We start from the raw sequence: 24,075 nt of genomic DNA, 5'->3' as shown, positions 1-24,075 counted from the left end.
TAAAACTATTTGTATTTCAATCAATGAAACCCAACATCTAAATAGTTGTAAGACTTATTATCAATTATTTTGTGATTAATTTTGAACCCAAGATAGTTTTCAAAGTACCTATATTACTTAATCTTCAATATGAGTAACATTTAAAAGTTGAAAATCATTAATATTATAATGAAAAAATGACAGAATTAATTGTATGGATAAAGACTTTATGCTTTCTCTTTATAAGAAAAAGAAGTTGTTTTCTCTCCAAAAAAAAAAATTATTTTAGTTGGCTTGAAAAATATGTTTTATTATTACAATCATCATAATTTATTATTTAATAAATATTGTACCTTTAGTATTTTTAGATACAAATAGGCTAATCGCCATTTTGTAACATTATATTTAAATTATTGATTTGCATTTTAACAAGTTTTAACTATTTATAGAATAGGAATTACCTATTTATGTTCTATTAAATAAATAAATAAATTAATAAATTGTATATTGTATACTTATGATTAGATTTTAAAATAATTTTTAATATTTTAACTTTTATAGTTTTATAATTTTATAATTTAATTGTGTTATATTACAACAAGCAATTTCTATATTAGGTAATAATATTTAAATAATGTAGACAATTGTATACAATAAGTATATTCAAAATCTATTTTATTTTATTTTAATGCATCATTATATTATATTTACAAAACTTTAATAAAATCAATATTTTAACGTTTTTTCCAAGTAAACTTCCTTCTAGCTCTGGCTTGGCCTGGCTTCTTCCTTTCTCTTCTCCTGTAGTCTTTTTGCAATAAGCCCGCTTAAAAAACAAATTAAATATTATATTATATTAACAATTAAAATGTATTTTATAATAGCAAAATATATTTACCAATCCGCATGCGTTCTACTGTTTCAGGGTCCACAAAAGAACGCAAACTCCAAGAAATACCGAAACGAATTGCACCAGCTTTACCTGAAACTCCTCCACCCTTGACTGTTGCATGAATGTCGACTTTGTCAACCATATCCGTAAATAATAAAGGGAATAATATCTAAAAATTAAAACATAAAAGGAACTTAGTATAGTGCATACAATACTAAAAAAAGTACTGTAGTTCTAAAATAATAAATGACATGTTAAGATTACTACAATATAATACAGAATATTCAAATTTTTTAAAAATTGTCACACATTGTTAAGTTATTACTAAATATAATATTACATAACTAAAATTTAGTTTAGGCAAAATTGTCTTCTTATCTGTTTTTCAATTTTAATTCAATATTTTGATATTTCCTATAATAGTAAAAACTTGACCTATGACCTATAATATGGAAAAGTTGAATTTAAGAACCTACATACCAGGCGAAGGCATTTATTCAAATAAAATAGATGAGAAAATTCCTATCCAAATAAGATAGGATAAGACGGATATTTAAATATTCCTACATTGGAAAATACAAAGATCCATCATGCTCAGACCCATATCATTCTTTTAAATTGCATCTATATTCAAATTTTAATTTTTGCGATTTAAATTATTTATTAAAATTTAAATTGATGTAATTATTTTTACTAAATCCACCTAATACTTATAAATTTATGAAGAATACAAATTATTGTTGAGCTAATATTTGATAAACAATTTGTCATACGTTACAATTTAAAAAAAAAAACCTTAGAATGATGTGAATAGGTATGAACATATATTATTAAAATTGGTATTAATATTTTTTAAATTTTATAGCACAAAATAGAAAATGATAATTTAGATAAAAGTGGAACGTTTCGAGATTTAACTATTAATATTTTTACAATTACAACAAAAATCGTTATTTTAGGTTGGAACAATCAAATTCGGTCGAATTTTAAGCTTAAAACCCTCATACAAAATTACTGTATCTTTATTCCAAAGTTTTTTTGTTTAAACTGGAGAAAAATTAACATAATTATGATTTATGAAGAATTTTGAAGGTATCTAATTTTGAAGCCTCAAGATAAAAAAATTTTACTTTCATGGATTTTTTAACTACTATACTACATCAAAATAATTTTGATGAATTTCAAAAGAAGCGTTAGAGAACACTATATATGAATGTAACCGGAAACTCATAATATACAAAATACAAGTGTTGAATGATAAACAATAGCAATAATGCCAATAATCATGACAATATATACAACCTCCATATTTCAACGTAATTTCCGGAGGACTCATTATAGAATAATTTTCAGATGTTTGTTAAATAAAACGGTAATAAAACACCGATTAATCCTCCGATATAAATTACATAATAATACCCATTTGATAAAGTTATATCTTATTCGCAGCTCGTGAGATTGTTAATTTGCTTATGCAAGTATCAAAATCGAACAGGCTATAATATCATCTACCGGTCGATTAAGACATCACACACATTTTATATAATATTAATTATATATTTCATGACATGACTGCGCGAACCAACGAGTAAGTACGCGGATGAAATCAATGATTAATTCGGGGAATGCGGGATGCAAAAATTAAGAATTAATCGATTATTGGTATATGTATGGTCGCGTATTCGTTTATTAACGTATGTACCGTATAATGCGCATTGAATAGCAACAGTCGACCTTGACTTTGATTGTTAAAAAACCAACGGGCTTACGTGTAAGGAATTTATTCCTATGGTGCATAACACAATATAATACTACAACGTTTCAGAAAAACATAATCGAGCGGACAATTATTTTTTTTTTTAATAATAATACTTTAAACTGTACAAAGTCGAGCGTTAGTATATTAACTATATTTTGATACACCTATTTAATGTATAAAGTGTTGAACCCTATTTAACCTGAGCTGGAGCCAATCGTATAACGCGTACGTCGCGGTCGTAACTAAGTAAAAATACGGTATTTTATTTATTACTTGTATTTTATACTTAGTTATACGCGTGTATTAAACTTAATATTATATCGTGCGTGTTAAACTAGTAGAGTAGGTATGATATACTTTTGTATTACACGAATTTTTTATTACAATATCTATCGATAAAAATATTCAAAATTATTTCATATTAAAAATTACGAAAATTATAAGAACATCGCTCATACGAATGGAATTATAATGCATATTATAATTAACATTTAACGACGATAAAAATATTTCAAATTAACAAAAAAGTCGATGAATGATGATTTTTTTGCAGCTAATTATTTTTTATATAAATAAATTAAAACCAATGAGAATACCCAATGAATAACAATTTCATAATCGTGGAATTTGTTTTGTGGAAATATCAGAAAAAAAATACATACTTTACCGCCGTACAAAAAAATTCTAAAACCACGAGCCTATATATATACAGCGCATTATGTGCAGTACAATACCGTCCGATACACGTTTATTACACAATAATATTATGTAAAGTAAAAATAATAACAATAATAATATATACGACGCGTATACGAGCAATGAGCGTATATATGTATTAAATTATATTTAATCATAATGCAGTAGCAGCGGTGCAGGAGACGCAGTCACGGTGCAAGATTCGCGCGTTACCGGTCACAACCACGCGCGCGCGAGCGATATAATATTATTATTAGGCGGGTATAATATATTATAATATTTTAATAATAATAATATTAATTCGGTATTATAATAACGATAATTAACAAATAATAAAAAACAAAAAAAAACAGCGACGAATAATATAATAAATTATACGAAACGGAGCGGAGCGGCGGGCGCGCGCGTGTGTATCTACAGGCTGACGGGGGACGGGGGGTGGGGGGTATAGAGGGAGATACGATCGCGTACCTATATAGTTCCGATGGCGGCCACGCTGTTGGCGTCCGTAGCACCCGCGCGAGAGGCCACCGACCGAATATAATATTATCGTAGCACCGCCGCACCGGACATTGGCGAGCGTATCGTCGAAGAAGCCGAACGACGCGCGCGGCAATCCGCTGCACGCCGGCCGGCGAAAAACACGCGCGAAACGACCGTCAGCGGGCCCCGTCTTTCGGCATCCGGTTCGCGAATTCATACATTTTTTATTTTTTTTTTTAATAATAATGCTTTAAACTGTACAAAGTCGAGCGTTAGTATATTAACTATATTTTGATACACCTATTTAATGTATAAAGTGTTGAACCCTATTTAACCTGAGCTGGAGCCAATCGTATAACGCGTACGTCGCGGTCGTAACTAAGTAAAAATACGGTATTTTATTTATTACTTGTATTTTATACTTAGTTATACGCGTGTATTAAACTTAATATTATATCGTGCGTGTTAAACTAGTAGAGTAGGTATGATATACTTTTGTATTACACGAATTTTTTATTACAATATCTATCGATAAAAATATTCAAAATTATTTCATATTAAAAATTACGAAAATTATAAGAACATCGCTCATACGAATGGAAATGCATATAATTAACATTTAACGACGATAAAAATATTTCAAATTAACAAAAAAGTCGATGAATGATGATTTTTTTGCAGCTAATTATTTTTTATATAAATAAATTAAAACCAATGAGAAAACCCAATGAATAACAATTTCATAATCGTGGAATTTGTTTTGTGGAAATGTCAGAAAAAAATACATACTTTACCGCCGTACAAAAAAATTCTAAAACCACGAGCCTATATTATATACAGCGCATTATGTGCAGTACAATACCGTCCGATACACGTTTATTACACAATAATATTATGTAAAGTAAAAATAATAACAATAATAATATATACGACGCGTATACGAGCAATGAGCGTATATATGTATTAAATTATATTTAATCATAATGCAGTAGCAGCGGTGCAGGAGACGCAGTCACGGTGCAAGATTCGCGCGTTACCGGTCACAACCACGCGCGCGCGAGCGATATAATATTATTATTAGGCGGGTATAATATATTATAATATTTTAATAATAATAATATTAATTCGGTATTATAATAACGATAATTAACAAATAATAAAAAACAAAAAAAAACAGCGACGAATAATATAATAAATTATACGAAACGGAGCGGAGCGGCGGGCGCGCGCGTGTGTATCTACAGGCTGACGGGGGACGGGGGTGGGGGGTATAGAGGGAGATACGATCGCGTACCTATATAGTTCCGATGGCGGCCACGCTGTTGGCGTCCGTAGCACCCGCGCGAGAGGCCACCGACCGAATATAATATTATCGTAGCACCGCCGCACCGGACATTGGCGAGCGTATCGTCGAAGAAGCCGAACGACGCGCGCGGCAATCCGCTGCACGCCGGCCGGCGAAAAACACGCGCGAAACGACCGTCAGCGGGCCCCGTCTTTCGGCATCCGGTTCGCGAATTCATACATTTTTTATTTTTTTTTTTATTGCCGCACACCGGAACACGGTGCATCCGGCCCGCACCGTCACCATGGCCGGCAGCAGGCATCACCTGGAAGTCGCCGTGCCGCTGGACAGGACCATCAGCCTGAACGTGCACAACCGGCACGGCGGCGCGGCGACGGCGTCCCGGTCGCCGTCGTCGCTCAAGGACCGGTGGTACAGCTTTCGGCACCGGCCGGGCGGCGGCGGCGGCGGCGGCGGCGGCGACCAGCGGCGGCGGTCCACCGTCGAAGAGTTCTTGTTCATGGAGAGCCTGCCGGACGCGCCGGACGCCGATGGGCCGCCGTCCGCGGCCGGCCAGGAAATCGAACTGTCCATAACCATACGGAAGGACACCATTAGACGCGACCTGATGGACTCGATGCGCACGTGCAACGGGCGGCTACAGCTCATGGAGCTAGTGGAGCTGGACGAGTTCGACCCGGGCGGCGTGCAACCGCCGCCCAACCAGAGCGAGCTGGACAGGCTGTTCTGCTGGGCCGTTTACATAGGCGCGCCGGCCGAGTGCTTGGACGCGTTGCACGCGGGCGGCGCCAACTTGCACTATTCGCACTGCGGCAATATCACGGCCGTACATTTGGCGGCCTTTATGGGAAACGTCGACGCGCTCAGGTACACGATATTTTATACGCCTACTGTACACCGTCAATACCTGCAGTGTATACTTTTTAATTATCATATTTGTTTTTATCCATAGCTCTCGATCGTAATATAACATAATATTATGAGACGCACACTAATTGTTTTCGCCCTAAAGAGGTTTTTTACGAGACACAAAAATAGGGAGAGTTGGCTTTTACCCGCATAGAAACGTATAGGTACCTAATTGTTAAACGATAGAAACATTTTGGTTTTAAATTGATATATTAGTAGTTTATTATAATAAAGACTTAAACGAACATTTTATTAAAATTACATTTTCTAGTTTATGAAAGACAATATTATGTTTTTAAAATATTTAAACACTTTTTATGCCATTTATACTACATTTACACCATTACAAGATAGGTATATTTACATCGGTATATTGACTTATAATACATACGTTCATAACAATATTATATGATAATGCGCGATAATTTTGTCAAAAATTAGTTCAAATTCAACCTATCGCGTAATACTAATAAAAAATAAATTACCAACTTGTATTAAAATAAATATATTATTACAAAAGGTAATATTAAAAACAATTATTTGTCAAACTTATGGCATATTATATAGGCTGGTATAAAAATTACAAGTCAATAAGTGTAAAATATGTAAACATATTATTAAAAAAATAGTACCTATACTAATAATAAAAAATCAAATTATTTGTCGAAGTTATGGTGAATTTTATAAGTTCGTATAGTGTGAGCCGACCAGATTTGGACAGTGATGACCAAAATGTTTTATCGTTTACTATGAATAATATTTATTTGGGCTAAAACCGAATCACTCTTTTATGTGTTAGGGTAAAAAAAGTCATTCGGGCGAAAACAGATTCACCCATTATAAAATATCTTAAGATACCTATAGAGATTGACGACACCATGGGCGTAGATAGGAAATATTTTCGGAGGGGGTTTTGATCTAGATATACATTAAATTTAATTCACAATATATATTTTAAATTTGTTTAATATTTTATTTCGGGGGTGTTTGAACACCCAAAACACCCCCCTACCTACGCCTATGGACGACACACGTCGTTTTTCTTATACAATAATTAGTTAAATTCAAATTTAACATACCTAATACAGTGAACTACTCGATGACTGCAAGGTTCTCTTAAAATCTACTACACAGCAAAGCAAATTCTCCGTAAAAAAAAATCGTTATTACTAAGGTACGCTATAAATATTCATCATAAAATGTAAATGAGATAACCGATTAATTATAAAGATGACATTCGAACAATGTGTTAATATAGACATTTATCTATATAATCTGTCAACATACCATGGAAATAAGTTATAGCTTACATAATATAGCTAAAATATTTTGGCATCTTCTTTCTAATAAATATATATATATATATAGACATACAATATACGGTATAGTGATCTTTAAATAAAAATCCCGCGTAAGCATTGGTAATAAATGCTTTACTTGCATATATCTATATTATAATTTTTAGGGCTGCCATTTGTACTGAATTTGACGGAATATTGCTAGTTTTTAGTACAGTTCCAGTATATTGTTTTAAATGTCGTTTGGAGGGTGATAAAAAAAAAAATTGGTTTCTAAAAATTAGTCACATATTAGTGTTTACCGGACATAACTAACAACTTTTAACTATGTGAAAGATTTCAATAACCAATTTATTTATGAATATAATTTGAATTATTGAAAAACCATGATCATTATATTATCATAACAAAGATATAACTTTTAAAATGTTAATAATTAATAGGTAATAATAATAACTATTTTTTTTTTATATAAAATAATTGTTCTTGATAAATATTATACCCACATAAATAGTCAATCTAACTAAATACCAAATACAAAATAAATACAATAGTAGATTTAAAATGTTAATATTATTTTTATAAAAGCTATAAAGTTAATTTTTAAGATTAAAATTTTTTATAATAAATAAAAATCCAAAACTTCCCCTTTTACAAAGATTAAAAAAATTGTAAGTATATAAAAATATGCATAAAAAACATTTGACCAATGTATAAGTATTTCCTAACAAAATATAGCATACCTATGTACCATGACCAAAACTATGAATTCTAATTTATTAGACAGGTGTTTAAAAAACCCGCTTGTCAATTATCCTGAGTAATATATTATACAGTAGCCCTTACATATACAATCTATAATAAACTTTTATGATTAGGTATTATATTTTCAACATTATATTAATGTAAAACTTAAATAAAGTATAAGTCAATAAACATCATCAACTAACAAATTCTTAAAATTAATAAAACACAATTTAATAACCAAGATTTAATCAATTAAAAGCCTGTTCTTTATTTTAAGTATTTCATAGACTAATAAAAAAAAGTACATAGATAATATTGTATATTATAATATATGTATAATATATTGTAAATATTGTAAAACTAATATGTTCATTGCTAAGCTCAAAGTTAAAAATTAGTATTTAAATTAAATACCTACTAAAAATGTATTGCTCAGCTCAGAATCTAAAATTATATTCTACTTACAGGTGGCTAATAAAAAAAAAATGTGACATGGACACAATTCAGAGTGGATATACACCGTTACATTCAGCTGTTATGGGCAATGCTTTAGAAACTACAAAAATTCTAATAGACCAAAGATGTAAAGTAACTGATACAGTATTACATTGTGCAGTACAAGCCAATTCTGTGGAATGTGTAAAGTACTTATTAAACATTGGTATAGATCCTAACTCTTTGGATACCAATGGGAATACACCCCTTCATTTAGCAGCAGACAAAGGATATACTGAATGTCTAAAACTTCTTTTAGCTAAAAGTAATAAAACAATAAATTTAAAATCTAAATCTAGACAATCAACGGCCTTGCATATGGCAGCTGAAAATGGATACACAGAATGCGTTCAAATACTACTACACTCAGGATCTAATCATGCTGCGGTAAACAATAAAAATCAAACTGCTTTACATTTAGCTGCCAAAGCTCAATGCGCTGAATCCGTAGTTATATTATTAGAATTAGGAGCCGAAGTGAATGCTTTAGATATCGACAAGAGAACAGCTTTGCATTCTGCAGTTTGTAAAGCTTTTTTATCCTTCCATGTGGTAGAAGTATTGGTAAAATGGGGTGCAAACGTCAACATTAAAGATAGATATGGGTACGCACCACTTCATATAGCTGCTTTAAATGAATTATCCCAATGTGTTGATTTCTTAATCATAAAAGGAGCTGACATAAGTTCAAGAACGATAGGCGGAATGAGTGCCTTAAGCATTATAAATAGAAAAACACCCACAAGTATAAATACAATTAAAAAAAAATTTGATCAGGCAATTACATTAAATGACCAAGCATCTGCCAAAGAAGTTGAACTAATAATGGATTTTCGATACTTATTACAAAATCCTAGTCAAGGAGAAATTATTTTATTACATACATTGGAAGAATGTGGTCAAAAGTCTATGCTTGAACATCCGTTATGTAAAGCATTTTTATACTTGAAATGGCAAAAGATTCGTAGGTTTTATTTTGTTCGTCTAGTTTTTGATGCAATTTTTGTTTTACTTTTAACTTCTTATGTAATGACAGCTTTAGCACATGATTGTTATAATAAGTCAAAAAACATAACAGACAATCAAAAAATAACTGATAGTCAAGTACTAAATGAATCAGAAACTCAAAATGCCTGTCGTTTGAATGTGAATATGTTTGATTCACAATTAATATCACACATAATCATAGAATTTGTTTGGTATATATTGCTAGTATTTACAATTATCATAATAATCAGAAAATTAATTGGGACAACAGGATTTACTTCAGTCAAACAATATTTTTTAAACATCACTAATATTGTTGAATGGTTTGTGGTGGCAAGTGTTTTTTTAACATCCTTCGTATATGGAAATAAAACATATGACTGGCAAAACCCTATTGGAGCATTTGCTGTTTTATTTGGATGGTCAAATTTAATGGTGATGATTGGCCAGTTACCTATATTTGGAACGTATATTGCCATGTTTACCAAAGTTCAAAAGGAATTTGCTAAATTGTTGCTAGCTTATTCATGCTTGCTTATAGGATTTACAATAAGTTTTTGCACTCTATTCCCTACATCAAATGATTTCAATAATCCTTTAATAGGTATAGCAAAAGTTCTAGTAATGATGACAGGAGAACTTGACATAGATTTGTTATTAAAATCTGAAGAATCTCCTATCATTTTTAACATAAGTGCTTATATGACTTTTATATTATTTATTGTATTTGTTACTGTTGTATTAATGAACTTGCTAGTTGGAATAGCAGTTCATGACATACAAGGTTTGCATAAAACTGCAGATTTATCAAAACTTGTCAGACAAACTCAGCTAATTCACTCTCAAGAACAAGCATTATTTCAAGGTTGTTTGCCTAGACGTGTAATAAATTTTTTTAATTGGAGTGCAAGAGTTACACCATCAGCATATCGAGTGGTACTTTATGTAAAACCATTAAATCCTACAGAAAAAAGATTACCAAAATACATAATGGAAGATGCATTGAATATAGCAAGACAACAACGATTGAATACAGTTGACTATAAGCAAGCTATGTTAGAAAATAAAATGGAAAACAAAGCTTTAGTTGAAGAAATTAAACATCTAAAAGAAATTGTACAAAATCAACAAGATCTCTTATTACAGCTTATAAATAAATCTTCATAAATATTCCTAATCTTAATTTGTATTTGTTAATGGAATTTAACTATTATATGAACTATGTTATATTTAAATATTATGTATTGATGTGTTGATAAAAATATTATAAAATATTACTTCATTATAATGTTGACGGGTAAAATGATCTTGTTATATTTGTCATGATAAATTACCTAATAATAAATCCTTACATGTTAAAAAAAAAAATAGGATTATTTTGATATATAAAGGTCATAATTTTATTTTCTAGTGACATTTTTTCTAACTCAAAACAATGCAATATGTCAATAGTTATGTGTGGATAAAATGAGGTAATATTGATTTGACAATAAAATAATGAAATACGTAAATAAAATAACTTTTTCTGTTCTCTTTATATTAGTTAATACACACTTGTGTCTTATTAAACATGTTTAAAATACAAAACTTAATTATCATAAAAAAATTATATTCTAATCATGCACACATCAGCAATTTCCGTTCAATAAGGACACATTTACAACTTATAAATACCACATTGTGAGTTTGAATTCTTAGTATTTGACGTTTATGTTATTTATAAAGTTAATATAAACAAAAAATAAACCAGATTTTAGATTCATAGGATTTTGCAGAGAAAATAAATTATACGCAATGTGTTTTTGATTAGTGGTAAATAAACTAATTCCAAACACCCGGTGGTTCTTAAAAACAAATAAAATGTCTATTATTTATCCAATTAAATATACATATGTGTATATAATAAGCATACATATATTTATGTATATTTATACTTTTATAAATAGTACAAGAATAATCAAGAAAAATATTTGTGTTGTATTTAAATGCCAAAAATATAAATAATGAAACTAAACTCCATCCGCTATACTTTCTATTAATTATTATGTGTAAATATATCTATGTTATTTCCTTTTTAAAATTTTATTTAATAAACATTTGTCATTTACTATTAGATTGGACAACAAAATAACTGATATTCAAAATATGAATGAATAATTGAATTAAATTATTTTAGTTAATTTACCTGTTCTCTGGCTTGAATATCATCAAAGAATTCAATTCCTTTTCCATTTATTGATAGCTTGCCAGTTCCTGGATAATAAAGTGTAACATCAGCTCTAGCATCCTTCCTAGGACAATCTAAAAATAAAAATAAAATAAATTTCAATAATTATACTACATAATTTTTTTGAATTAATTACCTTTAACAGTAACATAGGCTATACCATCTTTTGTGTATTCAACCTTAAAATATATTATAAGTAATCATTAAAAACGTCTAAGATAAATAATACATAATATAAAAGATATAGTAATTACTGGTGATGATTCATTAATAGCCTTAGTAGATATCATTGGTTTTTGATAATTAGAAATGAATTCCGCAGACTTGTATGAACACGGATGTTTTAACAAACGCTCAATTGCAATTAAAAAATTTTTGTACTAAAATAGATAATAAAACTATATATTATCATATGCACATAGTCTAAAATATGAATAACACTATAATTTTTTCCTTACATACTATAGTTGGTTGGTACTGATAGTAATTACAATTTACAAGACGTTTAGCATTGTAATTTAAAGTGACTTTAAGTCTTATGACTATACAGTTTTTACTATGAATTGGTAGAAAAGGACCAGTGAAATAAAAGTATTAAATATAAATCTATTTTATTAAAATGAATTATTTTTGAAAAAAATATAAATTAAAAAATAATTTATAGAACTTTATTGCTTCACTTAAATTGTTTTAAATGTTATGGTAATGTCTATAATTTTTAAAACATTTCATTTTGCATATGTGAAAATATTTTGGGAATTTGAGAATTATTTATAAATTATAATTATTTATTTTTCATGAGGATTTTTTTTATCAAAAAATAAATTGTACTCTAAAAAAAAAAGATTAAAATTGTGCAACTTTTTTGAAACATTAAGATCTTTTCATTATCTACTTTAATAATCTTGGTCACACTGTCTTCTTAGATTGTGATACGATTCAACCAAATTGTTTATTAACTACCAAATCCAACCTGATTCAACCCAAGCATAACAAACTGAACATTTATGTATTAAAAATATGATATGCCATACTTTACTCATATTTTAATAATAGTGACTAACTCTATAGTTTTTTATATCTATAAAAATTAAATATAGGTATCGATTTGTAACGTATATTATTTATGAATTGTTTTACTTCATGATCAGAGAGCTTTTCAACGGTTTTTCTTTCCATATCTTCTTTAGATAGCCATTGACTTCCCAATGATGTTCTATAAACAAACATAAGCTTTTAAAATAAATGCCAATTTTAAAAGTGCATAATAACAATTGAACATACAGTTTTTTATCTGGATCTGGAAGTATATTGTTTTTTCTCAAACTATCTTCAAACTTATTTAATTCTGATAATTTAGTAGCAATATTCTATGGAATCAAATAAATAATACATATTATATTTATAAAGGATACCTCCTTTATTTTACATATCTGGCTAGTATATTTTGACTATATTAGGTATACTTATTAGATATTTTTGACATTAAGATTAAATGATTAAATATATTTCAAATCTTGAAATATATAAGAATTGTTTTCCATATATTTATATATATATATTTTTACAAAATCAATTTTCAAATAACTTCATCACATATTTTAAATAAAATTTAGCAGCCAAATATTAAAATATGGTTGAGTGTATTTAAAAATTAATTATTTGACTTACATGTAAAATTAGATAAAAATTTGGTTTTCCTGTATAAAAAAAAACATGAAATGGACGTCCAGACTCATCAAACTCGGCATCTTTTTTTGGTGGAAACACTTCACTTGGAGGCTTCATTAAAGGTCTCGCTTTTGGATCATATAAACCAGAAGGAAACAAATAATCAATAGCTACCTAAAATTAATAAAATAAATACTAAACAATAAGAAGGTAAATAATAAGATTACTTTTTAAAGAATTGTACAATTTAATTTATTTATTTAAAATTATGCTTTAAATTTAATCGTTAATTATTAGTTTATTTAGGTTTATTGGGAGATAGGTAAAAATAATAACTACTGTATATGTAATATAAAGTAATGTTTTTAAATTAATAAAAGATAAGAATGAAACAAGAATTAATAACACTACATTAATGATTAATTTAATCTAAATTTTAATCTAAAATCATGTGGACATTCAATGTTTTTATTTTTGACCCCATATTTTAATGTTGGTCAGTGCTACTAATATGTTAAAATAACAATATGACACAACATTTTATGGTAAATATTTTGAACTCAATTGTGTATGGCTTTTTGTTTCTTTATATAAAGAGGTTTAATTTAGGAAAAATAGTTTCATATTTATTTTGTTTTAGTAAAATCATAATTTAATTTATTTTTTATAAATGAAAAAATCTGAAATTGTGTGATTTTGAAATTAACAAAATTTGTAATCTTAAACACTATATGAGGTATTTCTATACTTTCAATAGTACAACAAATTTAATTATGGTTATTATATATAAGTTTACAATAAGAAAATATATGATTTTCTAAACCTGTTTTAACTTAAAATTGAATAAAAAGTGAAGTGAAATGAAACAATATCATTTCAAAATTATATCCCACAATTTTAACAACACCTTTAATACCTACCACTATAAATATTTCATTAACTCATTATATCACAATATTCAAATAATATAATATTGTACTGATTTAAAAATTGTTCAATTTTATATAAAGAAATCTTAACTGGCTTTACGAATTACTTTTCCACTAATTTAAAATAAATTTAATGGAAATTAAGTAAAAATAAACTGATTTAAATTTTATTACAAAACTTTAACTAAAATTATAGAAGAAAATATAACTTAATTTTATCCAAAAAAACCTAACCTATTGATTTTTAAAACTGTCAATTTATAACTTTTTAATATAATACCTACCTACAATAAACCATATTTTAAACTTTAAATTCTATCAAAGTAAGGTTGGGTCTTATAAATGCATTATTGTATTCTATTATATTTCTAATTACATCATTATTTATACATTTAACATGTAAATCAAATATATTAAAAACTAACATCAATATCTGTTTGAGTAAATGTTTCTGGATCAGCACCCATCATATTGGCTAAATGACGTTTTCCAACATTGTATTCATGCGTTTGCTGTTCCATAAAGCTATCTGAAATATTATGTAATATAAATGTATTAATGTAATGTTTTATAGAAAACAATAATTGTATATATACATTAAGAAGTATTCATAGCATAGGCGTGTCTACGGGTCTTGCCTGTCATGCACAGGCATGACCTGCGAAATTTGATTCAACTTACATTATAAATTTCGGTACATAATACAAACATTATTTCTTAGATTCTGATTTCATAATTTATATTGAATTTATTGATTGTTATCATGTGCAATTTTAATATCTATTACATTAATATATATTAAGACCATTTATAATTATAAAAATATTTGTAAAAAGTATTACAAATTATATTTAAAAATACGATTTCATATTGACTATAGTTATTTATTTATCTAATAAAAGGAATATTGTTTTTTTATTCCTAATAAAAAAGTAAAACTGATTTAATCACTCTTATATAATAATGATAAAGCTTATTAAGAAATTTGGGGGTCATACTCTTAAATCAAAACCTAATTTTTTTTAGGGGTGATGGAGTGTGCAGGAACCTACTCCCTTTGAATATGCCACTGTTGTGCATGACCTGCAAACAAGGTCTGGACACGCCTATGATTCATAGTATACTTTTCAAAATGTTTGGATGAAAAATTAAAAATGTTGATTCATTAAAAATATATTAAAAAACCAAAATGTACTGAATTAATCACTAAGCATGCACATCTCCATTTTTCTATAATAATTAATAATGAATTTATTAAAATTCTTATTTTAGGAATTCTAAATAGATAGGTACTCTAAATACCACATTTAATATTCTAAATAATTTTTGTGCAATTTAAGAAGTATTCCGAGGCAATATAAACTTATAGTTTTCAAGTAAAAACCCCCACCTTTTTTAAGTAACTTATTTAATGGATAATTTATGTAATTATAGTTTTAAAAGCGGTTTTACAACATTATATTATTTTAGATGTAACGTTAAAACTAGTGTTTATTATACTTGGACCATTTTCACAAATCATGAAATTATTATAGATTAATATTAATTACTACATTTTTCAAATAATCATAGATCCCATAGTCTATACATTTAAAATATATTATCGAAGATCTTTTATCCTTAATTAAACATACTAGTTCAAATTTTGATTTTGATAAGACAAAACTTTCAGAAAATTTATCTACTAAGTAATTTATAGAAGAAAAAGGGAGTTCTTTTTTGAAAACCAGAAGTTTGTATTGGTACAGGAATACAGGATACTCCTTAAATGGTACAAAAAATTGTTAAAATATCGATAAATATTATTAAATGAAAAATGAGAGTGAATATGTTTAGTGAACCACTCTTTATATTATGTTGTGTTCAATATATATAATAATTAGGGAACGGATTTATATGTAAATGCATATTTTTATTAAAACAAGAAATTTAAGAATCGATAAGAAATGTTCATGATTTAAATCATTCCTATTAAAATGATGCTACTTTTATTTTACATATTTTTACATATTTTGGTATAGTTACATATTTTTACATATTCCACTAATTTACCTTTTACATATTTTACATAATGAGTGGCAGACACTGTTATAAAAATTTGGATTTATCGCCTTCTAATATTATGCGCTTCAAATATGCTCCAATTACATCGGTTGATGTGGAACGATCATTTAGCCGTTTTAAAAATATTTTGAGTCCTAATAGGCGACATTTAACATTCAAAAATTTAAAAGAAATTGTAATAATTCAATGCAACAAATCATTTTGATGATTTTAATTGTATTTTTTTTTAATTAAATTTTTTCCCTCATATTTAGATGTTTTTAGCACATATTTTATAAATTATACTTCCATATATATGTATATATTTTCGTATTTTTATTAGATATAAATTCGTTTTCTAATAATAATTTAATATTACTTACTGTATTGTGTAGCTCTTTGAAGATATGCTCGCATAGCTAAACTAGTTTTTTCTTCTACAATTTTTTTTTCAACAATTTCAACATCTGGATCATCACTCCCTACGTTGTTTAAACCATACGTACATCTGGGTACCTAATATATCAATTTTAAGCTATACAAATGATACCTATTACCACTTTGAGTGAAGGTATCATAGTATGTAATAATCGAGGTAATAATATTATGATGACAAACAATTAACAAGTTAATTATATAAACACTATCATGCAAAAATTAGCCATATGAAATTTGTTTAATTTTTAAATAAAATTAATACATAAAATATACAGTATTCTACTTGATAACTTTTTGCATGATGGCGACAACATAAGTATTTTAATTTCAATATTTTATGAAAATTTACTATAATACATTTTAAAAATAAGAAATAAACTTACAAAATTTGATAATATTTTTGAAGTATTGAATTTGTTTATAGCAAGACTATTAAATAAACGTTGCAATGCCATTGTGTTGAGATTGTACTAAATAAATACCTACTTTATTACTTAATTAAACTAATTTTGTTGGTAGTAAGAAAGATACATAATGAAAAATGAAAAAAAAATTTTTTTGAAAAAATAATAATTTAACTACAGTTTACACTAAAAATTAAAATTGAAATAATAAATTCTTAAAAAAAAAAAAAATGAATAAAATATTCACATCTGACAATAATACGCTTCACGTTTCGGCGTGTGTTCATGTAATAGACTATAAAATATATATGTATATACAATTTATAGTGTGACTTGCCGGAAGTCTTATCAATTGTTATCATTTCAAAATAACATTTTGACATAGATAATAATATCTATGATTTTGATCCATAGACAAGGTGTATTGATACACCTTGTCCATAGATAAGTTTCTATCTTACTATCACGGACTATATCTTAGTCCGTGCTTACTATCTTCTAAACACGATGTAGAGAAATCTTCTGAGAAAATAATATACTGTTCTGTGCTTATATCTTAGTCCGTGCACCTAACTGTCCTAACTTTAGTTAGTTAGAGTACGTTGATTGAGAATATTTATATTATCAAGTTACTTTACTATTAACTACCTATTAAGTATTAGTTAAGTCGTTATTTTTTAGTATTTTTAAATTTGTGCTTAGTGACATGAGTTGTAACATTTTTTTTATTTATATAAGGTTTGAGTTTGCCATTCTAAACTGAAAAATTATTTAATATTTGTCTAAAATATCATCCATTAGTCCTTATTTGTATTAATTTTATATTTTGTATTCCAATTAAAAATACTTATTGATACCTTTAAATAATGAAAATGTTTGTTTTTAATTTTTAATTTATTCAACTGGTAGGTTTTTATTTCAAAGAAACTATTCCTCTTATGCCCATTTTTTATACTGCAATCTATCAAAAGTTATTTATTAAAACAGGTGATAATCTTGTTGTGAAATGGAAAAATCATAGAATAATCTATAAATAGTTAGTTATTCTAAAAATGTACTGACATTTAATTAAAATTATTATTTAAGTGTGAATATTAGACAATTTATTATAATACCTATATTAAAATGTCGCAAGGTTATACCGAAGATTATAAAATGAAAAAATCTCCAATTAAAAAGGTATGTGCAATATTTCTTGTATACAATTCTAATATTCATTAATTTAAATACAATTTTATGAATAATTCAATTAGGTTAAAGATGATCGTAAACAATTTGGTTCCAAACGTTTGCCAATAGTTCTAGCCAAACGTGATGGATCTATCGAACGAATTCAAGAGTCTGAAAAATGTCATTCTCAACCAACAATATTAATTAAACCTCGAGATACAGAAAATAGATCTTTGTCACCTACTCAAAAGAACTTTCCTCAAACCATGTAAATATTTATATTTATTATCTTTTACTTATAAGTAATAGATCTTATTCATTTTCTATACACCATCCTAATTTATGTTTTTACTTTTTAATATAGTTTGACCTTTAGCAAATTTATATTTTGATCAGAAAAGGGATTACCATAGGAAAATTATGTTTTTTTTATGAAAGTGTCTTCCATTATATAACAAAATTGTTTTAAAAGGTTAATGTCTTAATATGAGCTCTAGTTATTGTTTGAGAGTTAGATAGGTACCTTAGCTAAAAATCTTTTTTTTTACGTTGTTAAGATTTTTTGAATTATTATTTGAGTTTTACTCAAAATTACTTTTATCTTATAAACGATTATCTTACAAACCACTACAATGTACATATTTTTTCTATAAGTTCTTATACTATGTAACTATGTTTACTTAAGTCTAAAATTAATAATGATCAATGATTTTTTAATTTTTATTCAATTACTATGTCTCTTGTTAATATTTTAGTACTAAAAAGGAAGAACCTTATCAGCCATGCTTACACAAATCAGGAAATGAAGGTAAATTATTTACTATAATTTTATTTAATGAAGTAATAATCAACTGTTATTAGAACCAGTACAATCTCCAACTGAAATGAAGGCACCAGTTAAAGTTATTGATGATTATATGCAATTTATCAATGAAGGTTTAAGTAATTGTTTACTCGACCAAACGGATTTCTTAGTTATTGGCTGTCTAGGACTACAAGGTGTTGGAAAATCTACACTTATGTCTGATATTGCAAACAAGTAAATTTGTTATATACATTTATGTTATTATTTTTTATTTCATTATTTATTATTGTGTAAATGAACATTTTTTTTTTGTTAATTTTCAGGCCAAATTTATTTACAACTTCTACCTCTGAATATCTAGAAACAACACAAAACTGTACTGCTGGTATTGATGCCTATATAACTAAAAACAGAATTATTTTATTGGATTGTCAACCAATATTATCTTCATCTATTGCCTATTCAGCTAGCCATAAGCGAATGGGCCAATCAATAGATCCATCAGGATTACTAGTTGATAATGAAATGATTTCCTTGCAATTAGCTGCGTTTTTATTATCAGTATGTCATGTAGTGTTATTGGTACAAGATTGGTTTTTTGATCCCAATATATTTAAGTAAGTTAATTATTTAACTATAATTATTTTTATTTTTTATGATAAATATTTCATTGTTTCTAGAATATTGCAAACAGCAGAAATGTTAAAACCAGCAATGCCTACTTCACATCGCAATGAGGAATTAGTAGAATATTTTCCTCATATTGTATTTGTGCAAAACAAATCATTTTATTCTGATTTCAGTATAGAGCATATTAAAACAGTGCAAGTACGAATTAAATATTTGAAAATATCTTAAAAGGAGTTTTAACTATACATTTTTTCAGCATGTTTATACTCAATTATTTGCACGATCTCGTTTGCATATCCAAAGTGGAATTAGTATAGCAAATGGCAATGTTATAAGTGAACTAAACCAATTTAACTGCGGTGAACCAATTAATTTATTTGTATTGGCCAACAGTGAAAAAGATAATAATTCTGGTATGTTCTGTAATTATATTCTATAACAATTCATTTTTATTATTTAGTTATCTATATTTTAATTACTGAAACTTAAGTTTTTGATGTATGAAATAACTCTACTGCCATTGTACAAAATATTCTGTTCTACAAGATCATCATTGATCAGTATATAATATATTTTTTATATTATATTAAATATTAATAATTATTGCATAATTTTCTAGAAAAAAATGGATATCATAAAATGCATCCTGGCCAACCAATTTTAATGCAAGAATTCAGAAAACAATTACTAGGCTTACCTATATCACCTCTTACACACACCCAATTAACAGAAAAAACATGGTAAGTTAAAAAATGGGTTATTTATACATCAAAAAGACTGCAATTTATGAAACTTTTTTTAATATTTCTGAATGTTGTTTTTGAAAGAATTGTCTTAAAACTTGATTAATATAATGTAGTGTATTTTAACGGGACAGTTTAGGTATTTTGGTAACCAGTGAAGTTTTATATAATATTATATTAATAATTAGATTATGATATCCAAATCTTCATGGCTGGGGAGGAAAATTGTGAAATTATTTTAGTTTTTACACACTACATTTAAACTACATCCATCTTTTTCATCTAACCTACCTATAATATTTGTGACTCTTTTCTCTTAGTATTACAGTACAATAGGGTATCTCTTCTAGAATCAGCCAACCGCTTAATCCAATCTACATATTATTGTTTAATATTTTAAATATTAAATTAAACGACTGATGGTTTAACTCTCTAATAAGTCACTGGGATGCAGCTGCTCACCCTTCCACTCCCATGCACGTCTATAACCATAGAGTACTTAGGATTTTATATAAAAATATATTACATACAATTTTTAATTCTAAGTATTTATATTTATTGTTTTATCAATCATTTATACAGAATTCAAAATTAATATTATTTAGTACTACTAATCAACTATTATTTAAATAAGATCTTAAAAGTAGTTTTAAGATAAATATTAAAATTTTTCATTTATAACTACAATATGTATTGATAAAAATATAATTTAATTGTTTAACTTAATACTAATTAGTAATTTTTAATATTTTCACAGGTTTCACTATTGTGCCAAAGTATGGGATTTAATAAAAAAAAGCCAATTTTTTAATGAATATAATAGACTTCAGACATAATTTCTTATAGAATTAATGTTTGTTGATATTAGAAAGAACATAATAAAATTAATGACCAAAAAATGTATATATTTAGTTATACAATAAAGTATAATTATAGATTATTACAAAAAATGTATTTTAATTTAAACCTTAATAGATTTTAGTTTACGATTAAGTTCTTCAAATTTCAACACTTTTCTTATGAAGAAATCGCCATATCGATGAGCAACTTTAGTATCTGCTATATGTATCATATCACGATCAATATAAAAGTCCAACTAGAATATATAAATTTTCAAATTGTTATAAACATATAATTAACAATAAAGTAATAAATATGATCTAACCTCAGATCCTGAATGAAAGTATCCATCTAATCCAGATGCACCTTTATTCCAAACAACATTTTTCATTTTGTGTTTGAAACACAATAAATGTTTAGTTAAGTTTTCTTTGTCATCGGTAGGTTCATTACTTTCATGTTGACCTTGTTGTCCTTGTGCCATAAATGTTACCAATTTATTAATTGGCAGGGTAGTGTATAATTTCAAATAACTGTAATCAATATATTGATTTAAATTTTTTAAAAAGATTTTATAATACTAAAATAATACAAACAATAAGTAATTAAATTGATGTGAAAAAAGAGGTATAAAACTTGATAACTATTATACCTGCGAATTGTAGGCAACATTTTCTGTTGTTTAACTTCAGCCATAAAAACAGAGGTTTGATATTTTACTGCTTCTTTAACTGAATCTTCAGCTGGATCCATTGACAAGAATTTAGGACAAGCCAGTTGGAAACAGTTTTCAAACTCTTGTAAATCACCATACTGCATTTTAAACATTCTATCAGTATAGTTCTTTTCGCGTAATACTTGCTGAATAGACTCATCAACACACTGTGGATGCAACACCAAACACATAGCTAATAATGTGTACATCTGATCAGTTTGTTTATTAATCTAGAAAACATACAAAACTACATTAAGTAACAATATAAACTACTTTAATGCAAGTTTTACTTGATCATTTTGATATGTACGAGTCTGGAAAAGTTGTTTTGTTCTTTGAATATACAACAAAATCGAACTAAATGTTCGAATTGCATCAGAATAACGGCGCATCATCATGTAAGCAAATCCAACATAGTAAGCTGTAGAAATGTGGCATGCTGGTACTGAACTATACGCATTCTACAAGTTGTATAATTAATTTTATTAAATAAATCTTTAGATTAATAAATATACAGTAATATACCTTTTTATGCATATCAATGTTTTCCAAAACCTTAATGGCTAAATAATAATCTCCAAAAAGACTATGTAAACGCAACAGTCCAATCATTGAATAATATCCTAACATTTTATACAAAGAATGACGACCGAATTCTCCAGCTACAGAATCTGGATCTCCACCACTTGCAGTAACTTCTAATTGAAGTTTGATGTTAGATTTGTTAATGAATGAATGCAGCACATTTAAAACCAACAACACATTCCATACTTCATTATTAGAAGCAAGCATATCAATTTCTTCTTGAGATTTACGACTACGAGATCGAAATTGAGTGAAGGATTGGAATTGATAAACAAACTCATCAACAAGTTCCCATAACCACTGGTCAGGTAATTCTAATGGCACCGGAGTCTCACATGCTATAAATTATAATTATAAATAAACTTGTTTTAATTAATATGTAGTTTAAACTAAAAAAATTCACTTACTAAAGATATAATTGAATAGATCACAGTAATTATAAAATGATCCAAAACGTTGTTTTGTTGAAGGTCCATTTGGTACACGAGCAAAAATATGTCGATAGTAAAGTTCTTTATACAGCATCAAGAATGTCTAAAAATTAATTTTATCTTAGAAAATAGAAATAATGCTAACAATAATTAATTTTATAGTACCTTATCGTCATCCATAATGGTACGAACTTCTTTATCACTAGGCCAGGGCGCTTTGTCAAAATATTGATCAGATAATTTTGGGAACCTTAATAATACAAAGTTAATAATCATACAATTATGTACAAGCAATATTTTAACAATAAACATACGTGTTTTCGTATAAATTTTGCATTTCATACACCATTCCTTCATTAATGGCATTCCTGAAGTACAGTAAAAATTTCTTGATAATTTCAGGCATTTTGGGCTCGTACGGATCGGCATCACTATATCTTTCATCGTTATAATTATTGTAATAGGTATCACCATCGTATTCGGTCTATAAATGTTAAAAATACAATAATTTAAAAAACATGACATTATTTAAGTTAATAAATTTTCATATGTACTTGATCGTATTCCATATTTTGAACGTTAATTAGATCACCAACACACGAATATAAGACAAGGATATGTCTAAGAGAAAATAATTATAAAAAATCAAAAAGAATTTCTCAAGATTGAATATTTTACAGTATTAAAAGAGTAAAATAAAAGTAAATGCTGAAGCTGAAGACTAATAGGCAAAAATTGTCTATTGACAACACAATACCAAATATACTTAACCTAAAAAAACGTTATTAATGCTACGATGGTGGTGTGATATATTCTACCATGGTTGAAAATGTTCGTATGGCTGTTACCATTGTTGATGTGTGATAAACACACAAGCAAAGCAAAGAAAATAT

At 27.4% G+C, this 24,075-nt stretch overlaps 4 protein-coding genes across 4 annotated transcripts; 2 read left to right on the top strand and 2 right to left on the bottom strand.

The window, feature by feature from the left end:
- Positions 1 to 637: 637 nt before the first annotated feature.
- LOC114130355 (28S ribosomal protein S9, mitochondrial) lies at positions 638 to 17,552 on the bottom strand. The gene is made up of 11 exons (XM_027995319.2): positions 17,243 to 17,552; positions 16,805 to 16,937; positions 14,804 to 14,907; positions 13,450 to 13,623; positions 13,063 to 13,148; positions 12,919 to 12,994; positions 12,033 to 12,158; positions 11,915 to 11,957; positions 11,737 to 11,852; positions 878 to 1,040; positions 638 to 805 (listed from the first exon to the last, which is right to left on the bottom strand). The coding sequence occupies exons 1-11, from the start codon at positions 17,312 to 17,314 to the stop codon at positions 714 to 716; spliced, it is 1,185 nt and encodes a 394-aa protein (XP_027851120.2). The 5' UTR covers positions 17,315 to 17,552; the 3' UTR covers positions 638 to 713.
- Positions 5,289 to 11,011, top strand: LOC126549556 (transient receptor potential channel pyrexia). The gene is made up of 2 exons (XM_050199049.1): positions 5,289 to 5,982; positions 8,537 to 11,011. Exons 1-2 carry the CDS (start codon positions 5,399 to 5,401, stop codon positions 10,716 to 10,718), a joined length of 2,766 nt encoding a protein of 921 aa, XP_050055006.1. The 5' UTR covers positions 5,289 to 5,398; the 3' UTR covers positions 10,719 to 11,011.
- Positions 17,553 to 17,730: 178 nt separating the features above from the next.
- LOC114130353 (nonsense-mediated mRNA decay factor SMG9) lies at positions 17,731 to 21,561 on the top strand. Its single transcript, XM_027995316.2, has 9 exons — positions 17,731 to 18,442; positions 18,517 to 18,701; positions 19,189 to 19,241; positions 19,295 to 19,472; positions 19,562 to 19,855; positions 19,919 to 20,066; positions 20,125 to 20,281; positions 20,488 to 20,608; positions 21,369 to 21,561. Exons 1-9 carry the CDS (start codon positions 18,389 to 18,391, stop codon positions 21,445 to 21,447), a joined length of 1,269 nt encoding a protein of 422 aa, XP_027851117.2. The 5' UTR covers positions 17,731 to 18,388; the 3' UTR covers positions 21,448 to 21,561.
- LOC114130350 (eukaryotic translation initiation factor 3 subunit L) lies at positions 21,496 to 23,930 on the bottom strand. Its single transcript, XM_027995311.2, has 9 exons — positions 23,737 to 23,930; positions 23,497 to 23,666; positions 23,348 to 23,432; positions 23,159 to 23,285; positions 22,692 to 23,089; positions 22,457 to 22,627; positions 22,104 to 22,396; positions 21,777 to 21,984; positions 21,496 to 21,707 (listed from the first exon to the last, which is right to left on the bottom strand). Exons 1-9 carry the CDS (start codon positions 23,749 to 23,751, stop codon positions 21,573 to 21,575), a joined length of 1,602 nt encoding a protein of 533 aa, XP_027851112.1. The 5' UTR covers positions 23,752 to 23,930; the 3' UTR covers positions 21,496 to 21,572.
- Positions 23,931 to 24,075: the final 145 nt, after the last annotated feature.

The sequence above is a fragment of the Aphis gossypii genome, chromosome 2, assembly GCF_020184175.1.
Source record: "Aphis gossypii isolate Hap1 chromosome 2, ASM2018417v2, whole genome shotgun sequence".
In the NCBI taxonomy this organism is placed as follows: domain Eukaryota; kingdom Metazoa; phylum Arthropoda; class Insecta; order Hemiptera; family Aphididae; genus Aphis; species Aphis gossypii.
Note: the sequence above shows the minus strand (reverse complement) of the source record. Positions and strands in the feature narration are given on the sequence as shown.